At 41.4% G+C, this 19,522-nt stretch overlaps 1 protein-coding gene across 1 annotated transcript; it reads left to right on the top strand.

Annotated features, from left to right (window-relative positions):
- The first annotated feature begins 792 nt into the window (after positions 1-792).
- LOC126272306 (ejaculatory bulb-specific protein 3-like) lies at positions 793-17,922 on the top strand. The gene is made up of 2 exons (XM_049975080.1): positions 793-997; positions 17,654-17,922. The coding sequence occupies exons 1-2, from the start codon at positions 832-834 to the stop codon at positions 17,851-17,853; spliced, it is 366 nt and encodes a 121-aa protein (XP_049831037.1). The 5' UTR covers positions 793-831; the 3' UTR covers positions 17,854-17,922.
- Positions 17,923-19,522: the final 1,600 nt, after the last annotated feature.

Raw genomic sequence — 19,522 nt, 5'->3', positions numbered from 1 at the left:
TCACTTAAATCAGTTCACTTTATAGCACTCACCGCCATAATCACAAAGTATTTCTCTCGAAAGACCTAATACACCGAAAAACAGCAAAAAAGGCAGTGGCTTCAATTTCTGTGCTAGAAATACATCGGCTCTATCCACGTCTCTGACTGCCCATTGGCCTCGCGAAACTGACACGTTGCCAACCTATAAGCGGTATATAAGCACCGACTGCTGCTGGCCCTAATCTGACTTACGTAGATGTTTTTATAGAAAAGAATCCTGCCATTTTCTGCGATATCCTTGTCCGATCCGAACTTATTCTCTGTCTCTAATGACCTCGTCGTCGACGAGTAGCTAAAACTTAATCTTTATTCCTTTCTTCTCTAGAAGAATCAGTGCAAAACGAAGAAGAAAGGGTACTTCTTGTTGACGTGATGTCTCGCCTGTTCTAGTCCTTTCTTTATCGTCCACGACACGCCTTAACGCACTTAAAAAGTATCACGGTAGGCGACTCCAAGAACACGATGGGAAACACGTCTGCGCATTCAAGGGTGTTCCCCAGCTTCCAGTCATTAGTAAATGCCACAATGTGACTGTGAACTGTACTAGAATAGAACGTGACTAAACGGAATCATTACGGCAGTCCTCTCTAATCTGGTGTTTTCTCTATGAAATTAATAAGTCATCAAATCCCTCTACCCTGTCTGCTGTGAAACGCATTTTCGTATCGAGAAGCGGTTATCTGTTTGTTTCGGTGGAACTGTTGGCGCTCGTTAAGACGGGGACGTCTACAAAAGATCGCGCGCGCCCTTGCCTGGGCATTGTTACTCGGCGTCCATTCCCACATCCAACATGAGGGTCTACACTGTGGTTTTGGTGCTAACAGTGGCTCCCGCTGTTCTGGCTGGCTACTTCCAGTACTTCGATAACTTCAAGAACATCAACGACGAAGATGTAATCGACTGTATGGTGAAAGAAAAGATAGACAGTTGCAGCGACATACTGCGCGAAATCAAGGGTGAGTCCCGCCGTTCTTTCGTTCACCGCCCTATATTTGAACGTTAGTCCAAACAGTGAACGGAATCAGATAGGAGTTGACGCTGTTATCCGTGAAGCGTAGCACTAAATTTATATACTAAACAGTTTTCTGTTTCTTACTGCCGTTCCAATAACATTGAGTCTCAGGAGGGGAACACAGCAAGTACCATAACCTTGTTTTCCAGAAACTTCGCTCATCGGAAGAGGGGTCAAATTAAGGGAAAACGTGTCTCGGCTTATCCGTGGATACTCGAGCGTTTCTAAATGACGATCAAAGTTTTCGACGACTTACTTACGTGCCCTTTACCGCGCGATATCCGGAGTAGGTATTAAAATCCATGGAGAAGAAATAAAAATTTGAGGTTCGCCGATGACATTGTAATTCTGTCAGAGACAGCAAAGGACTTGGAAGAGCAGTTGAACAGAATGGACAGTGTCTTGAAAGGAGGATATAAGATGAACATCAACAAAAGCAAAACGAGGATAATGGAATGTACTCGAATTAAGTCGGGTGATGCTGGGGGAATTAGATTAGGAAATGAGACACTTAAAGCAGTAAAGGAGTTTTGCTATTTGGGGAGCAAAATAACTGATGACGGTCGAAGTAGAGAGGATATAAAATGTAGACTGGCAATGGCAAGGAAAGCGTTTCTGAAGAAGAGAAATTTGTTAAATTCGAGTATAGATTTAAGTGTCAGGAAGTTATTTCTGAAAGTATTTGTATGGAGTGTAGCCATGTATGGAAGTGTAACATGGACGATAAATAGTTTGGACAAGATGAGAATAGAAGCTATCGAACTGTGGTACTACAGAAGAATGCTGAAGATTAGATGGGTAGATCACATAACTAATGAGGAGGTATTGAATAGAATTGGGGAGAAGAGGAGTTTGTGGCACAACTTAACAAGAACAAGGGACCTGTTGGTAGGACATGTTCTGAGGCATCAAGGAATCACAAATTTAGCATTGGAAGGCAGCGTGGAGGGTAAAAATTGTAGACGGAGACGAAGACATGAATACACTAAGCAAATTCAGAAGGATGTAAGTTGCAATAAGTAGTGGAAGATGAAGAAGCTTGCACAGGATAGAGTAGCGGGGAGAGCTGCATGAAACCAGTCTCAAGACTGAAGACCACAACATCCGCAGGGAAAGTGGTGGCACAGTAGTTACTGTCGCGGCTTCTTAATATTGCACCCTGTATTCGAAATCCGATTATTAAGTTTACTTTACTTTTCGTTTATGTACCCATGTCCGTAGATGATTACTGCACGAATGTTTTCCAGTGTGTATTGATACGAAATCGTCCTTATTAGTCTGCTAATTGTATGTCAGATGAATGAACTGAAAAAAATTAGTCGATCATTTGAAATTGTGTACGGTGAAACCCCTGTAATTTGTCTTGAGTCATAATCAACTGCAAGCGCGCCAGTTTTCGGAAAAGTGAATCGTTATGTATGGTTTTCCACGAAGTTATGGGCAGCGCGGGAAATCCTCACCACTGTTAAGGACGTTGTTTTCCATGGGTGACTCTTGCGAAGAAAAGTAACTGTGACAAAACTGGCTTCGCACGATGCTTGTGGTTTTCAAAATATCTGTGTTCCGAATTTTTCTACGATCGGTATCATCCAAAGGAATGCAGCAAATCTTCGTGGATAATAAACCTATGAGCAAAATATAAGAATTAATGTAAGAGTTCTTATGAGATTGTAAGCCCTCAACATTACATACACACACACGTATATTACATAATAAATGTGTGGCACTTATTGTGAAATCAGGTTGAATTTTAACATAACGCCCTTGTAGCTCCTAATTTGATATGACTCATTCGTGTAATAACCTTCTACGGGAAAACAAAAGAAAATAATTATAGACAGTAATCGGGTTTCGAACAAAGGGTGCAAAATTAATAAACAGTGAGCAACCATCTCGTCTGAAAGTATCGCGCTGTAAAAGAGTAAAGTAGTTGGAAAATACCCAGGGAACTATGACCGTCGTTTTTTCAGAAATGGTCTAGTGTCCACGGACAAGCCGAGACGAGTGTTCGGTTATTTTGGCTCCTCTTCCAGCGAGCGAAGTCCCTCAGAAATCGGGTGATGGCACTTGCCATGTGCTCCCCGTCGACGAGTACAGGGGTACACTGAAGATGGCAAAGTTGTTGTTTAAATTGATACTCAATTTCTCTGGCATTACGTAAGTGTTGGCAACATTAGCCGCAGAGAGAGAGAGAGAGAGAGAGAGAGAGAGAGAGAGAGAGAGAGAGAGCGAAAGGAGATTAGTGTTTAGCACCATGTTCACAACAAAGTCATTAGAGAAGGAGAATAAACTCGGATTGGAAAAAGATAAGAAAGAAAGTCCGCCGTGGCTTTAAAAAGGAACTATTCCAGCATTCGCCTTTAGCTCTTTAGGGAAACCAGTGTAGGCAGAATGGTACGAGACTTATGGCGCACCCTGCCGTCTTGGCTTTAGTTATGGACCAATGAGGAACTTTCTGCTATGACTTCATTAATGATCTTATACTTGTCTTGAAAGTTGGTGACGTCAGGTGAAGCCAGCGACATTGAAGAAGTGAAATCATGAACATGGTGAATAGCACGAAATTTAAAAAATAAAAATGGAGGATGGTTGGAAATTTAAAAATTTAAGATCGTGGATATCAATAAATTTAAAAATTAGTTATAGCAACTGGCTGGACATTTAAACTTTAAAGTTTTAAATATGTTTAAAGTTTTAAAAAATTCCAAGATGATGGGACTAGTCCAGTTGTGCTTTGCAAGACTTCCCACTACTCTCCCAACCACTACCCCCTTCCCCCCCCCCCCCTCCCGGTCACAGCCTTCTTTTACTATAGGAATCGAAGCCTAATACATCACAGAGCATTAAAACGAAACAGCCAATCAGAAGCGGTAATAATCAAAAGTTTCTGAATGCACTTAATTTTATTGTGCCTTAATAAATACGTTTATTCAAAACGGATAAGGTTATAACTTGCAGATTTTCAATGTACTTTACAGGGTGCTGAAAAGAATTCACACGAAGTATTTTGCAGGGTATAAAAAGTGTCCGAACACACAGAACTTTCTTTTTTGAGCCATATTCAAAAGCATTTATTGGAAAAATCACATTAAGTGTTTAAATTGCAATATTGTAAAGTACTTCACAGAGAACTCAAAAGTATTGGAACTATCTACACTCCTGGAAATTGAAATAAGAACATAGTGAATTCATTGTCCCAGGAAGGGGAAACTTTATTGACACATTCCTGGGGTCAGATACATCACATGATCACACTGACAGAACCACAGGCACATAGACACAGGCAATAGAGCATTCACAATGTCGGCATTAGTACAGTGTATATCCACCTTTCGCAGCAATGCAGGCTGCTATTCTCCAATGGAGACGATCGTAGAGATGCTGGATGTAGTCCTGTGGAACGGCTTGCCATGCCATTTCCACCTGGCGCCTCAGTTGGCCCAGCGTTCGTGCTGGACGTGCAGACCGCGTGAGACGACGCTTCATCCAGTCCCAAACATGCTCAATGGGGGACAGATCCGGAGATCTTGCTGGCCAGGATAGTTGACTTACACCTTCTAGTGCACGTTGGGTGGAACGGCATACATGCGGACCTGCATTGTCCTGTTGGACCAGCAAGTTCCCTTGCCGGTCTAGGAATGGTACAACGATGGGTTCGATGACGATTTTGGATGTACCGTGCACTATTCAGTGTCCCCTCGACGATCACCAGAGGTGTACGGCCAGTGTAGGAGATCGCTCCCCACACCATGATGCCGGGTGTTGGCCCTGTGTGCCTCGGTCGTATGCAGTCCTGATTGTGGCGCTCACCTGCACGGCGCCAAACACGCATACGAACATCATTGGCACCAAGGCAGAAGCGACTCTCATCGCTGAAGACGACACGTCTCCATTCGTCCCTCCATTCACGCCTGTCGCGACACCACTGGAGGCGGGCTGCACGATGTTGGGGCGTGAGCGGAAGACGGCCTAACGGTGTGCGGGACCGTAGCCCAGCTTCATGGAGACGGTTGCGAATGGTCCTCGCCGATACCCCAGGAGCAACAGTGTCCCTAATTTGCTGGGAAGTGGCGGTGCGGTCCCCTACGGCACTGCGTAGGATCCTACGGTCTTGGCGTGCATCCGTGCGTCGCTGCGGTCCGGTCCCAGGTCGACGGGCACGTGCACCTTCCGCCGACCACTGGCGACAACATCGATGTACTGTGGAGACCTCACGCCCCACGTGTTGAGCAATTCGGCGGTACGTCCACCCGGCCTCCCGCATACCCACTATACGCCCTCGCTCAAAGTCCGTCAACTGCACATACGGTTCACGTCCACGCTGTCGCGGCATGCTACCAGTGTTAAAGACTGCGATGGAGCTCCGTATGCCACGGCAAACTGGCTGACACTGACGACGGCGGTGCACAAATGCTGCGCAGCTAGCGCCATTCGACGGCCAACACCGCGGTTCCTGGTGTGTCCGCTGTGCCGTGCGTGTGATCATTGCTTGTACAGCCCTCTCGCAGTGTCCGGAGCAAGTATGGTGGGTCTGACACACCGGTGTCAATGTGTTCTTTTTTCCATTTCCAGGAGTGTATATATTTTTCCACCATCAAAAGCATTTATCCAAGACATTATGTGAAGGGTGTAACTTCCAGTACTTCAAAAGTACTTTTCCGGTTGATGTATTTTTTTGTCCCATCTTCAAAGGTATTTATCCAAAACTTAAGTAAAACATTTGCGTAACTGCCAAGTTCGATTTCTGTACCATAGATAGTTTAAGGCATCACAGAACCTCAGTGTAATTATTTTTCACATTAAAATTGTTGTATGATTCTTGTCAAGTCTCACGAGGCAGGAAGACACCCATGAGCAAGACCAAACTCACTGACTTAGCATTTTTATTATTCTGGCAAATCTTGTCTTGCTAACACTCAGTGCATTACACATTCTGCTGAACGCAGTACAATATGAATAGAACGAACAACCAGTACAAGTTGCAAATATTTTATTTTTCATTCGATGACCAATTTCAGGCAGAGACCAATTTTCAAATCAACATAACAAAAAGCGAAAACAGTATTTCCGAAGATGTCAGAAAATGTGTAATATACATTTACAGTGAATACAGATAATTGTTATCTGTATGCATTGTAAATGTGTGCATTTTTAGACTGAATATGTTTTGGAAAATGATCTCTTGTACTTACGTAGCAGATTACAGATGTATGAAATCAAACTCAGAAGCGTTTTTGCAGAAAAGGCGACCTGTAGAAACAAATGGCTGACTATCCGAAACATAAAAATTTTTCAATACGTTTGGTCTGGGAACGATATCAATGAATTGTCAACTGGAACTCAGCACGGAAAGGTCAAGTCAGTCAGTCCTGATTCTCGATTTTCTTCGAAATACTTTGAGAGAGCGGTAGCTCAGAGAGCGTTATATTGAATTTCCAGAAATAACGGAGATCTCTCTTGCTGGAGCACTGTTATAAGGTATATAGCAAAAGCTATTTATTACTTGAAATGCATAACTTCTGTGATTAATTTCAACTGTCACCACAAGCGTATAATGTAGCTACTGATATTTGTATTTCTCTTATAGGGCAACAAGTGAAATACACACTCACCATAAATAGTGAAAAACCAACATTAGCTTATGCACTGTAATTAAGGAATTAGAAATACATAGTTGTTGTAGATGTGTTTTACTCCAACTACTATTCTGCAAACCTTCAAATCGGAAATAAAATCAACTATTGTTGTCACCAACAGATAACAACAATTCTAAACGTTCATCCTTCAATCTATGAAGCATGCTCGATGAGAAGTACAACTGACACAGAAAGTACTCATTTTTCACATCAAAATTTTTGTATGGTGGTTGTAAAGTGCACAATGTTCTTCCCACATCCAAAATGTTTAGAAAAACAAGCCAGCATCACAGTAAAGCAATGTTTACGTCATGTGTCGCAAAGTTAATTTTCCATATTTTTGTACCACATTTTGGTACACGGTTAAATGGGTAAATTGTATAGTGACTGAAATGTGAATAATTAACAGGTAAATGGGTCGATATGTATTGGTTAAATGGGTGAACAAATAAACAGGTGAATGGGTAAAAAGGTAAACAGATAAATAAGGTAATGGATAAATGGGTGACTTGGTAATCAGGTAATGGGTTAATAAATAATGAGTGAACAGATACAAAGATGAATGGATGATAGGTAAATGGTTATGTGGTATCCAGGTAAACAGCTAATAGGTAAATAAGAAAAGAGGTAAAGAGGGTAATGGGTAAATCAGTAAACAGATAAATCAATAAACAAGTAAACTGGGAAATTTGAATGCGTTAATCAGTGAACTGGTAATTCTGCAAATCACAGCAAATAAATATGCATACAAGTATTCGCTAATGGGTAAGCAGGTATTGGGTAAATGTGTAGTGGATAAGTGGATAACACAGAAATATGCAATGGGAAAATGGGTAATGGATAAACGAGTAAATGTATAATAAATGGGAAATGGGTAAACAAGTAAACAGATAAGTGGTAACAGTAAAAAGGTAAATAGGTAATGGGAAAATGGGTTATGGGTAAATGACTAAAGGATAGAAAGTTAATTGTTGATGATAAACATGTCTAATGGTAATAGACAAATGGTAAACAGATTATGATTAATAGGTAAATCATTATGGATAACAAGTAACGTGAAATGGTTAAATGGAACAAATTAAATAGTCAGTCGGTAACGTTGGTGTTACCAGAATGTGCCAGGCAGCTTTGTGACACTTGGCGAGCATCATACAATTCAGATTCGAAAAATAAATTGTGTGAGCCTCTTTTGTGCTTAACACTATCTATGGGACAGAAACTGAACTTCGCACTTACGGAAATACTGCTTTACTTAATTCTTTGGTACATACTTCTGAAGATGGACAATAAATTCTGTCACGTAAACTATAGTAAAGGAACCGACAAGGCTTCCTTTCTTCAACAGTTAATGAGGTTTAATTTATTAGGAACAACTTCTGAGTAGCATTTCCATCCAGGAACGCATACAGGAACGTTATTGGAGTTGTAGTAGTTAACCACATCATCCTCAGGTATGCACGAGCCGTTCTTTGAAAAGCTCTTCCTGGCTCAAACATTGCATACGTTATTACTACTGGCAGCCGTGGTTTGGCACTTACCATTGCTTGCAAGCACAGATGCTTGCAAAATTGCCATTAGTGAGAATCTGAAATTATAGATAAAGCTGACATTTCTCGGTTTATTGTATAACTATCAACTAATACAAATAATATACATCACGTACTATGTTCTACATGAGATAACTTTGTTTCTCATCGACTATCCATTACCATTGTTTACACCTGAGCTCATCATATGATGTGTGTAAGCGGACAAGGCCTACAGTTTTTGCTCGTAATATGTCATGGCATTTCTGATGACTGAAACTTTTCAGTTCGTAGCTAGTATCAAAGTGTTCATCAGATTGCTTATGTCATGAACGAACACACAGAAAAATATAAGAAATGATGGTAACAATATAAGCACTTAATTTATCAGTAACTATGTCACATAAAATAGCATTTTTACAAAACATATATCCTTGTACTGTGGAAATTTCTTATTACATTATCATTTAACACGAATCTTCTAGATTTACTTTTTGAATCCAGTAATTTCATACTATGGAAACACTGTACGAGAGAAAAATCGTTCAGTGAGCTTAATAATTGTGACTGTGATATAATTTTAAGGTATGAAAATGACACTAAGATTATAGAGTGACACTCAACTTCATTAATTTTTTCACACGAGCAAAACACAAAAGATAAAGATCAGCTATAGGTAACTTGACTTCAGTTTCCTCATTTTCTTGACTACTTGATGTTACGCTAATCAATGTGGTAGCATCAATGACAGAGCAATTAAGTGTATGACTTTGAATGTGCACCGTTAGTAACTTGTAGCAGCTTCAAACTGCTTGGCTATGAGATTTTTATCCTGTCTTCCACGATTCCTCACAGCACTGGAAAACACATCCAGATGATCTTGGTTGGGCTTACATGTCACTAAAAATAGTCGTTTCTTGTGAAAAGTTGCTTGTAATAGTCTCGTACCGTCGTAAGCATGAATGATGACTACTAATTAGAACTATTAAAGCAGCCCTTCTTGTGTAGTCCACCAGTAACATTCCCCAAGCAGATTGTTTTGATGTAAGTAGCCAGTCTTTTGCTTACTTATATACTGTATATAGCCACAGTCATAATAGATAAATGCTTACTTTTGTGTAGAAACTGGATGCTATTAATAGAAACAGATTTCATTTCTTTCAAATGGATAATAACATATTTGACATGTATTACTAAGGAATCGTCAGGAAGCTAATGCTGACTGACAAACTGGTGTTTTGTTTTCTACTTTTGTGAAAGTGGTGAACTAAAGGACACATGTTACGACAACAGAAAGTATTATTTGAATGACTGTAAGTCTGTCGCTTACAAAGGAACTATCAGTACGTTTCACTCGACCACGTTTAAAAACGATAACGATAGCATTAATGATGTGCAAATTTGGTTAACTGTTCCTCTAAATGTGTAAAAGTAATACAAAAAATCGTTAAATTGTTAACATAAATGCTTCATTTCAGCAATAAATACGAAAAACTTTAACTGTCAGCTTCACTTTACATAGCGTGTAATGACAGAAACTTCGTGCCTTACGTCACCTGACTTAGATGTTGGTTTCAGTGAAATCTTATGTTATCTATGATGTACAGCCAACGTCAAGTTGTAGCTCATTCACAATGTCACAGCAGTTTATGGAGCCAGAGGCTCTAGATCCGAACCCGGGCTGAGGAGTGTGCAAGTCCCGTAGCATTCCCATTCAATGTAACTCTAAATCCGGATGTTCAGTCAGGGTTTTGAACCTCCATACTCCCGTATAAAAGTCCAGTCTCTGTCTTACGACAGCGCCACTTCGCTCGATGACTAGATACGGAAGAGAATCTGTTTCAGAAGCATACAATAAATTGACACACTCACTGGCAATAACGCCTTCTTTTTCAGAATTTTTAACGCTTTCATTTTTCGACTGGTTTCGTGTCGTCCTACATATCTTAATGTCTTTTGGCAATCTTTTCTTCTCTCTTCAACTATAGCATAGAGCACGCCCTCTAATCTATAGTGCATTTTCTGGTCCCAGTCCAACCCAAGAATTATTCCTCTCCCACCTCTCCCTTACCTCTCCTTCCAGCACCAAGTTCTGAATACACTAACAGACGTCCCATTAACCTGCCCCTCCCCTTACATTCACGTCTTTCCTGTCTTTATTACCTCCTACATTTAATGCACCTTTACTTGTTACATTATCTATCATCTTAATTCCACCATTCTTCTTCTTAGCTTTTGGATATACCATGGTCTAGGTTTCACTTACAAACAATACTAGAATCGAGACGTGTACTTCCTCAGCATAACCTACATCTTAGCATAAGTCTATATTCTATGTTAATTAGTTTGGCCACTTAGCTCAACAGCTCTTTTAAGTCTTACTTTCGTCCACGACAGATCACTGGAGAAATCGAGTCTCATTTTCGTCATTGCTTTTTCATCAACTATTTAAACAACACTGTTGATAGCTGCTTTCTCTGCTGGCCGAAATGTCGAGTTCGGGACATTAAACCTTAACTGCACTTCAGGAGAAAATCAGAAGACAGCGAGGAACAATATAACTGCAAAGAAGAATACAGGTACTCTGAAAATGAATTCAGAGTTCAGGTAATTTATTCATAACTCCGTGTGGTTGCCCGAGTAGGATATTACATAAATAAGGATTCATGAATGAGCTATAATTTCGAAACCTCTCTTGGACCATTTCAACGTTCAGAGGAGGTGGAATGACGTAATACATTCGATCGGAAACCGTTAACCATTAGTGCGAACCGCTACTAATAATGACACGTCTAGTTCACATACATTAAGCTCAGACACTATCTGATGATACGGCTGTCTTGGAGGATGAGGAAGTGGCGTAATACACACGAGTGTAAAACTGCTATGCATTCACAAGAACTGCAATTGCAGTTGCTAGTGTTGGGGAAATTATAAATTGTACGTTGTCGTGTTGGAAGTCAAATCTGGAAGCTGGGGATATCTGTAGAGATTGGAGAAGAGTCCCTAATCGTTCTTTTCCCCAACCTGTCGTCTTCTAAAGTTGTGTCCCCAGCGCAGAAGACAGCTCGTCGGTCATGGGATCTTCGTTGACGAATGCTGCTATGCTGTCATGTCTAACTTGAACCATTGTTTGTGATTTCTATTTTGTGGGATGCCACTTGTCCAGGTTAGTCTCCGTATCTACAGAGGACAAGATCTGTAGCACTGACGATGATGGTGGGCGACACCTCTCATTAATGTATCCTTTTTTACACTGTATTCTACAACACTCGACATAACTTCTTTAATAGTACGGTAACTTTTCCGACAACTTCCGATATAGAGTACGACACGTCCGTCCGAAACAGAGATACACATCCGGCCCTGAAGAACACCCGAAACAGCGATGCGTGACCAGACCTTCAGAACGCCCGAAACAGAGTGACTAGCGCAGCCGAAGTACTTCACTTCCCAGGCGCGCCAAAGCGACCCGAAGGTGTCCGAAGCTTTTCGGTTGCAATATCGTTACTCTTATGTTTTAAAAACTAGTGAAATTTAATAAATAAGAACGGTAGGTTCGTAGGGTAACCATGAGAGATTGTCATACTGCAATCAGGGTTAAATATACTACTGGCCGTTAAAATTGCTACACCATGAAGAAATGCAGATGATAAACGGGTATTCTTTGGACAAATATATTATACTAGAACTGACATGTGATTCCATTTTCACGCAATTTGGGTGCATAGATCCTGAGAAATCAGTACCCAGAACAACCACCTCTGGTCGTAATAACGGCCTTGATACGATTAGGAATTGAGTCAAACAGACCTTGGATGGCGTGTACAGGTACAGCTGCCGATGCAGCTTCAACACGATACCACAGTTCATTAAAAGTTGTGACTGGAGTATTGTGACGAGCCAGTTGCTCGACCACCATTGACCAGACGTTGTCAATTGGTGAGAGATCTGGAGAATGTGCTGGTCAGGGCAGCAGTCGAACATTTTCTGTATCCAGAAAGGCCCGTAAAGGACCTGCAACATGCGGTCGTGCTTTATCCTGCTGAAATGTAGGGTTTCGCAGGGATCGAGTGAGGGGTAGAGCCACGGGTCGTAACACATCTGAACCGTATTGTCCACTGTTCAAAGTGCCGTCAGTGCGAACAAGAGGTGACCGAGACGTGTAACCAATGGCACCCCATACCATCACGCCGGGTGATACTCCAGTATGGCGATGACGAATACACGCTTCCAATGTCCGTTCACCGCGATGTCGCCAAACACGGATGCGACCATCATGATGCTGTGAACAGAACCTGGATTCATCCGAAAAAAATGACATTGTGCCATTCGTGCACCCAGGTTCGTCGTTGAGTACACGATCGTAGGCGCCCCTGTCTGTGATGCAGCGTCAAGGGTAACCACAGCCATGGTCTCGGAGCTGATAGTCCATGCTGCTGCAAACGTCGTCGAACTGTTCGTGCAGATGGTTGTGTCGTGCAAACGCCCTATCTGTTGACTCAGGCATCGAGACGTGGCTGCAAGATCCGTTGATCCGTTACAGCCATGCGGACAAGATGCCTGTCATTTCGACTGCTAGTGATACGAGGCCGTTGGGATCCAGCACGGCGTTCCGAATTACCCTCCTGAACCCACCGATTCCATATTCTGCTAACAGTCATTGGATCTCGACCAACGCGAGCAGCAGTGTCGCGATACGATAAACCGCAATCGCGATAGGCTACAATCCGACCTTTATCAAAGTCGGAAACGTGATGGTACGCATTTCTCCTCCTTACACGAGGCATCACAACAACGTTTCACCAGGCAACGCCGGCCAACTGCTGCTTGTGTATGAGAAATTGGTTGGAAACTTTCCTCATGTCAGCCATCGGCGCCAATCTTGTGTGAATGCTCTGAAAAGCTAATCATTTGCATATCACAGCACTTTCTTCCTGTCGGTTAAATTTCGCGTCTCTAGCGCGTCATCTTCGTGGTGTAGCAACTTTAATGGCCAGTAGTGTACAATGAAAAGTATATAAATAATTAATAAGATAAGTTGGTGCCTAACACCCGAATGTGCTGACGAATTAGAAGTGCTTTATCGTGCTTCACTACAATTCACTACAATTGGCGGACTCTCCCACCGGAGTAGTACATACTGTACCATCTGCTGCGTGTACGTCACTCCACTTCTGTACCATATGCTACTTCACGGGTGTTAAGCTGCATCAAGGCGAATTTCTGGCAATATAAAACACTGGCGCCACAGGAATATCACAAAATCAGCAAGCACATTTCACGATATCGGCTGCCTTGTGTAAAAGTTGTAGCAAGACGTACGATCGTTATAATTTGGAAACCCAAATTCTGCTATTTCGCATATTCTATTCTGTTTACTTCGGTCCACAGTGCTACAATATTTCAGAAATAACAACGTATTTCACCTGGATTCATTTATCTCACTGTCGCGATTTCGGCTTATATGTCATTTTCAAGTGATGACTGAACATGATGTGCGTCAGTGCATATGCTTTAGTGTTAAGAGCACATCGCGCAGGTGCAGTGAAATATATGTCTGATGCAGGACTCGAGAATGATGTCCTCTTAAGACTCAAGAATATGCATCGACGCACTTCATGTTGAGTTATCACTTCAAAATAGCACTATCGGTCAAATAGCGACTGTGACTTAAATTAATCTAATAACTATCCAGCATGAGGATATTGTTGTTTTTAAATTAATTCACGTAGTTCATCTTTAGTTTGCTTTGTATCTTCACTGTCTACTGTTACAGCATACGTGAAGAATGAATCCATCCCACGTTACAGATTGTATATCTTTCAGAAGATGATGTTTTCATTGTCTAGCTTTATTTACGTTGTGCTATGACTACCAACCGCTAAATTTGTGACGCTTAAAGCATCTACTGGTACTGGTTCTTGCGATTACTCGTTTCGAACAATCTTGTATCTTCTGATAGCCTCGAGGTCTTAGCAAGACGAATTGCTACTCGCAGTCGCAGGTTTGCAGCACGTTTGCTATGTGACATGAAACTCACGTAACCATATATTACCTGGATATTATAATCTTGAAAAAAATCGGAAATAAGTAGGAATTCATATTCCGTCTGTTGGAATATACAGAAAGCCTAGGCCTACTGATCAGAACATGAACATTCCTGTCATACAGAATAATATAAACAACATATTTCAGATCAATGTTAATCGGATGAATAAAATACCATTTGATAAAACACATATTCTATCAGAAATCAGTGTTACTAAAACATTACCAGGAACTATTGTTAAAATCCTTTGCTCACAGCTGTCAGCTAGAGAATGTAAAAATAGAATACAGCTTACTCACTGCCTCCTCGCCACTAAACACGACCTGCTGAAACCACCCGAAAATTTTTACCATGCCCTATGTACCAAGTCTTTCTTGTAAAACTGTCAATTTCTGTAAAAGCTCAAACATCGGAATTGCTTATACACATACAATACAGTTCATTAACAATCCATTCATTACATAGGAAGAACGCCAGTGCAAGATGTGTGGAAGAAACAGGTAAAATATTATACCAGCACAATTTTACATAAGCAAAACAGGCAGAAACTCTGAAATGAGATTTAGAGAGCATTTTAACATTTCACCAAACAAAATTGTCCACCTTTGCTGTTCAATTTCGTGTGGAGAACATTACGTGAAGAACAGGGAAAACAACCTGTAGATCTTTCCCTAGGCAGAAAAGAGCAGTTTCAAGTATATGCTGGAACAAATAAAAATCTTCCCAAATAAAAACGTACTGCCATAAAACATTCCTTAGGAGCAGACAGAGCTGAACAATAAGGACCTTATAAAAATCTTACGCAGTGTTCTTATTATGTTATGCAAAAATAAACATTATTATTCACTACCAAAAATATGCCTGTCGTATGTCCCATGTAAAAATATTTTAAGTCACAGGTGTTATTTAAAACATCTACTCTTTTAAATTAACTTGATACACATTTTTAAAGAATACACTTAATTAAGCAATATATTTCTCATAATAACTAAGCAAAATCAACTACAAATAAGTGAATCTGCACATTTTTCGTAATTTCACTTATAAAGTGTAAATTTTAATGTCATTCTGTTATGAAGAACGTGTTCGTTGATTTATTATGATTTATGTCCTTAAGAATACACTGGTAAGGTTAAATTAATGTAGCTCAACGACGCTGATATTAGTTTATGCTGCTTAGTTGTGTTATTAGTAATTATGTCACTTTCACTTCATTTCTTAATGTCTGTATTTAACGCCTCACGTAAACATTGTAAGTCTTCGCTTAGCAGCATCTGTTAGTGCCATCGATTTATACTTAAAAACTCCAGGAAACAGTGAGATCATGGTTTCAGTTTCGTGTTGAAATGGTATCCTGCTCCACATTTTAGGCATAAACATTTTGCGAGTGTGCTTTTGAAAGGAGATGTCTCAACGAAAAGGACATAGTATCATATATTGTGATATGTGAAAAACGTAACATTTTCAATAATACAACCATTAAATTTCATTTTAAGTACACAAGCCACTCATTTCTCATGGCATTTGTTCACTGAGTTCATATGTCACTTTTCTTTACATTTCTAGTCTTTATGATTTTTTTCCCCGCAGCACACCATGCTTCTCAAAAGCTTCCAACATATGATTAGTAATTCTTCCTTAGATGCTGCTGCAACCATCTGAAAATGAACAATTAGTCAGAGGTGATTTAAATATATCATTGATTTATGGGTCATTAGCTGATTCATAACTCATCTTACCATACAGTGGCATTAGTCATTCTTCTTTGCATGGTGCAGAAACCATCTGAAGTATGATAGAAGTTGATTTAAATACGTCCTCGATTTAGGGTCGGTAGCTGTCCCATAACTCATGTAACCATACAGCGCCATTAGTTATTCTTCTTTACATGATTCAGCAACCATCTGAAAATGAACAACTGATTAATAGTGATTTACATGTCATTATCTTAGGGCTCGGTAGCTATTTCATAACTCATCTCACGAAAAAGGGGCATTAGTAATTCTTCTCTGCATGGCTGTATGAGGAACTGTACCCAGCAAGACGCCACCCACTCCTGCAAACGTTTACAGCAATTCACCGGCGACTTGCCGAAACAGGTTTGTTAGCGGGATATCGTAGTGATGCTGGAAGACCTCGTACACGACGGGATGCTGCATTTGAAGAGGCTGTTCTCTAGCGCTTCGAGGAAGCACCCAAGAGAAGAACTCGAGCGGTTGGACACGACATGGTAATCACTCATCGGTTAGTTTGGGAGATTATGAGGGATGATGGCCAGTATCCATTTAGTTTCCACACTGCGCAAGACCTAAACCCTGTGACGGACTATGATCATAGGCTAGGGTTTGCCTGGTGGTTTCTGCAACGTGTTGCACGAGATCCCGACTTCCCCGCTATTGCTTTGTTTACCGACGAGTGCACCTTCCATCGGGATGGCCTTTACAACACTCGAAACGTTCATTACTGGGCAAGGGGAAATCCTCACGTCACGTGCGTCCACGTACTCAAGGAACGATTTTCGCTCAACATTTGGGCAGGCCATCTGACTGGGCCGGTCCGTCTACCTCCTCGACTTACCGGGGCAAATTACCTTCACTTTTTGCACGAAACTCTACCCAGGCTGCTGGAAAATGTTCCCCTGGACATAACGGCTACGCATGTAGTTGCAGCATGATTGGGAGCCCACAGTTAACAGTCGTGCTGTGAGCGGATATTTAAATGAGCTCGTCGACGGCCAGGTAACTGGCAGAGGTGCTCGTAAGACGTGGCCCTCGCGATCACCAGACCACACGACACCAGTCTTTTACCTGTGGGCATTCTTCAAGGTTCTAGTTCTAAAAATGCCGCCGATCACATCAGGGCAATTCGACGTTACCAAGCATGTGTCGCTTAGTTCGAGCAGCTGCTTTAAGTAATGTCCTAGCTACCTAGCTAGAAAAAAGACCCTTTTCAGGGCCGAGACAATTTGTAAAAGACTTTCTGTACGCGAACTAACAGCTGTTGACGGTTTTTTTCACCGATACGTCTTGTCATGAAACTACAATGGATGTGTCGGGATCCTGGCGGATTCGCCCACAGAGTGGAAGGGTGGAGCGTGCGGGCCGCCTTGGATACATCGTAATCTCCGGTAGGCAAAGCATTCGCAGTCATGTGTCGTCCAGATCATCCGGCAACAGGGCAATCCCGCGGCCGATCGGAGCTACTGGTGCCAAGTTCCTGTAGTTTAAAAATGGTGCGTTGTCGACCTACAGAGCATTAATAATTTTGGTTCCTACTGGCATCAGCTATCCAGCGTTAAAATTTCGTGACACAATTTTTTTCCACCCTATATGCTACTAGCGCTGTGTGTTACGTCATTGAACGCAATGTATTTTTTCTGTACACAGATAAATTTGATGACATACTGGCAACCAACTGCGGGGAATGTGATGTGGAGGAGAGGGAGGAGTTCATGAAATACGCCGCAGGATTCACCCACCGTCACGCCGATGTGAGCAAGATGATCTTGGACAGGTACGATCCCGAAAGGAAGTACGAGAAGAAGTACGGAGAAACGTGGGCCGAGAAAGGCATCGCTCTGCTCTGAGGACTTCCGATCATCACTCTTTCACTTTCGTGTAAATCTGTTATTCAATAAAGGCCTCACGTTCTCCTATTCTTGTTCATTATTGATTATAAGACGCCTCCGCTCAATAGTTAAGTGAATAATCAAGAATTATTGTTCATTTTAAACGTGGCAGTACTTACAGAGTGCGCACGGACGCGTCTGAAATCGAAGGAACTAGGTAAACAACATCTGGATACTATATATGTCCAACTTTCGATGAAATTAAATTTTATCGTGAAAAGCCTCTTGCATAAAATAATAATGTTTGTCCTTCATTATATAGCAGTCCTATAATTGGCAGCGTCATGCATCAGATCCACAATAAATTTTTCATCTTACCTTATATGTTCACCTTTATGAAACTTCAAATATTAATTGATGATATCAGTGACTTTAGTAATGCTACACGCATATTGAAAATGGTAATTTATGAGGAAGCGTGCTATTAAATATACCTTAAATTCAGCTAATTTTCTATAGAGATACATCCACAAGGAAATATATGGATCAGCCAGAACATTATGACCACCTACCTAATACCAGGTACGTCCACCTTTGGCACGGATAACAGCGACGATGCGTCGTAGCAGGGAAGCAATGGGACCTTGGTAGGTCGCCGGACAGGGGTTCGCACCACATCTGCACACACGTGTCACCTAATTCCTGTAAATTCTGGGAAGGCGGGCGATGAGTTCTGAGGTCACGTTCTACATCTACGTCTATATCTACATCCATATTCCGCAAGCAACCTGACGATGTGTGGCGGAGGGTACTTTGAGTACCTCTATCGGTTCTCCCTTCTATTCCAGTCTCGTACTGTTCGTGGAAAGAAATATTGTCGGTACACCTCTGTGTGGGCTCTAATCTGTCTGATTTTATCCCCATGGTCTCTTCGCGAGATATACGTAGGAGGGAGCAATATACTGCTTGACTCCTCAGCGAAGGTATGTTTTCGAAACTTCAACAAAAGCCCGTACCGAGCTACTGAGCGTCTCTCTTGCAGAGTCTTCCACTGAAGTTTATCTATCATCTCCGTAACGCTTTCGCGATTACTAAACGATCCTGTAACGAAGCGCGCTGTTCTCCGTTGGATCTTGTCTATCTCTTCTATCAACCCTATCTGGTACGGATCCAACACTGGTGAGCAGTATTCGAGCAGTGGGCGAACAAGCATACTGTAACCTACTTCCTTTGTTTTCGCACTGCATTTCCTTAGCATTCTTCCAATGAATCTCAGTCTGGCATCTGCTTTACCGACGATCAACTTTATATGATCATTCCATTTTAAGTCACTCCTAATGCGTACTCCCAGATAATTTATGGAATTAACTGCTTCCAGTTGCTGAACAGCTATATTGTAACTAAATGATAAAGGATCTTTGTTTCTATGTATTCGCAGCACATTACACTTGTCTACATTGAGATTCAATTGTCATTGCCTGCACCACGCGTCAATTCGTTTCAAATCCTCCTGCATTTCAGTACAATTTTCCATTGTTACAACTTCTCGATATACTACAGCATCACCCGCAAAAAGCCTCAGTGAACTTCCGATGTTATCCACAAGATCATTTATGTTTATTGTGAATAGCAACAGTCCTACGACACTACCCTCCAGCACACCTGAAATCACTCTTACTTCGGAAGG

The sequence above is a fragment of the Schistocerca gregaria genome, chromosome 5, assembly GCF_023897955.1.
Source record: "Schistocerca gregaria isolate iqSchGreg1 chromosome 5, iqSchGreg1.2, whole genome shotgun sequence".
Lineage (NCBI taxonomy): Eukaryota > Metazoa > Arthropoda > Insecta > Orthoptera > Acrididae > Schistocerca > Schistocerca gregaria.
Note: the sequence above shows the minus strand (reverse complement) of the source record. Positions and strands in the feature narration are given on the sequence as shown.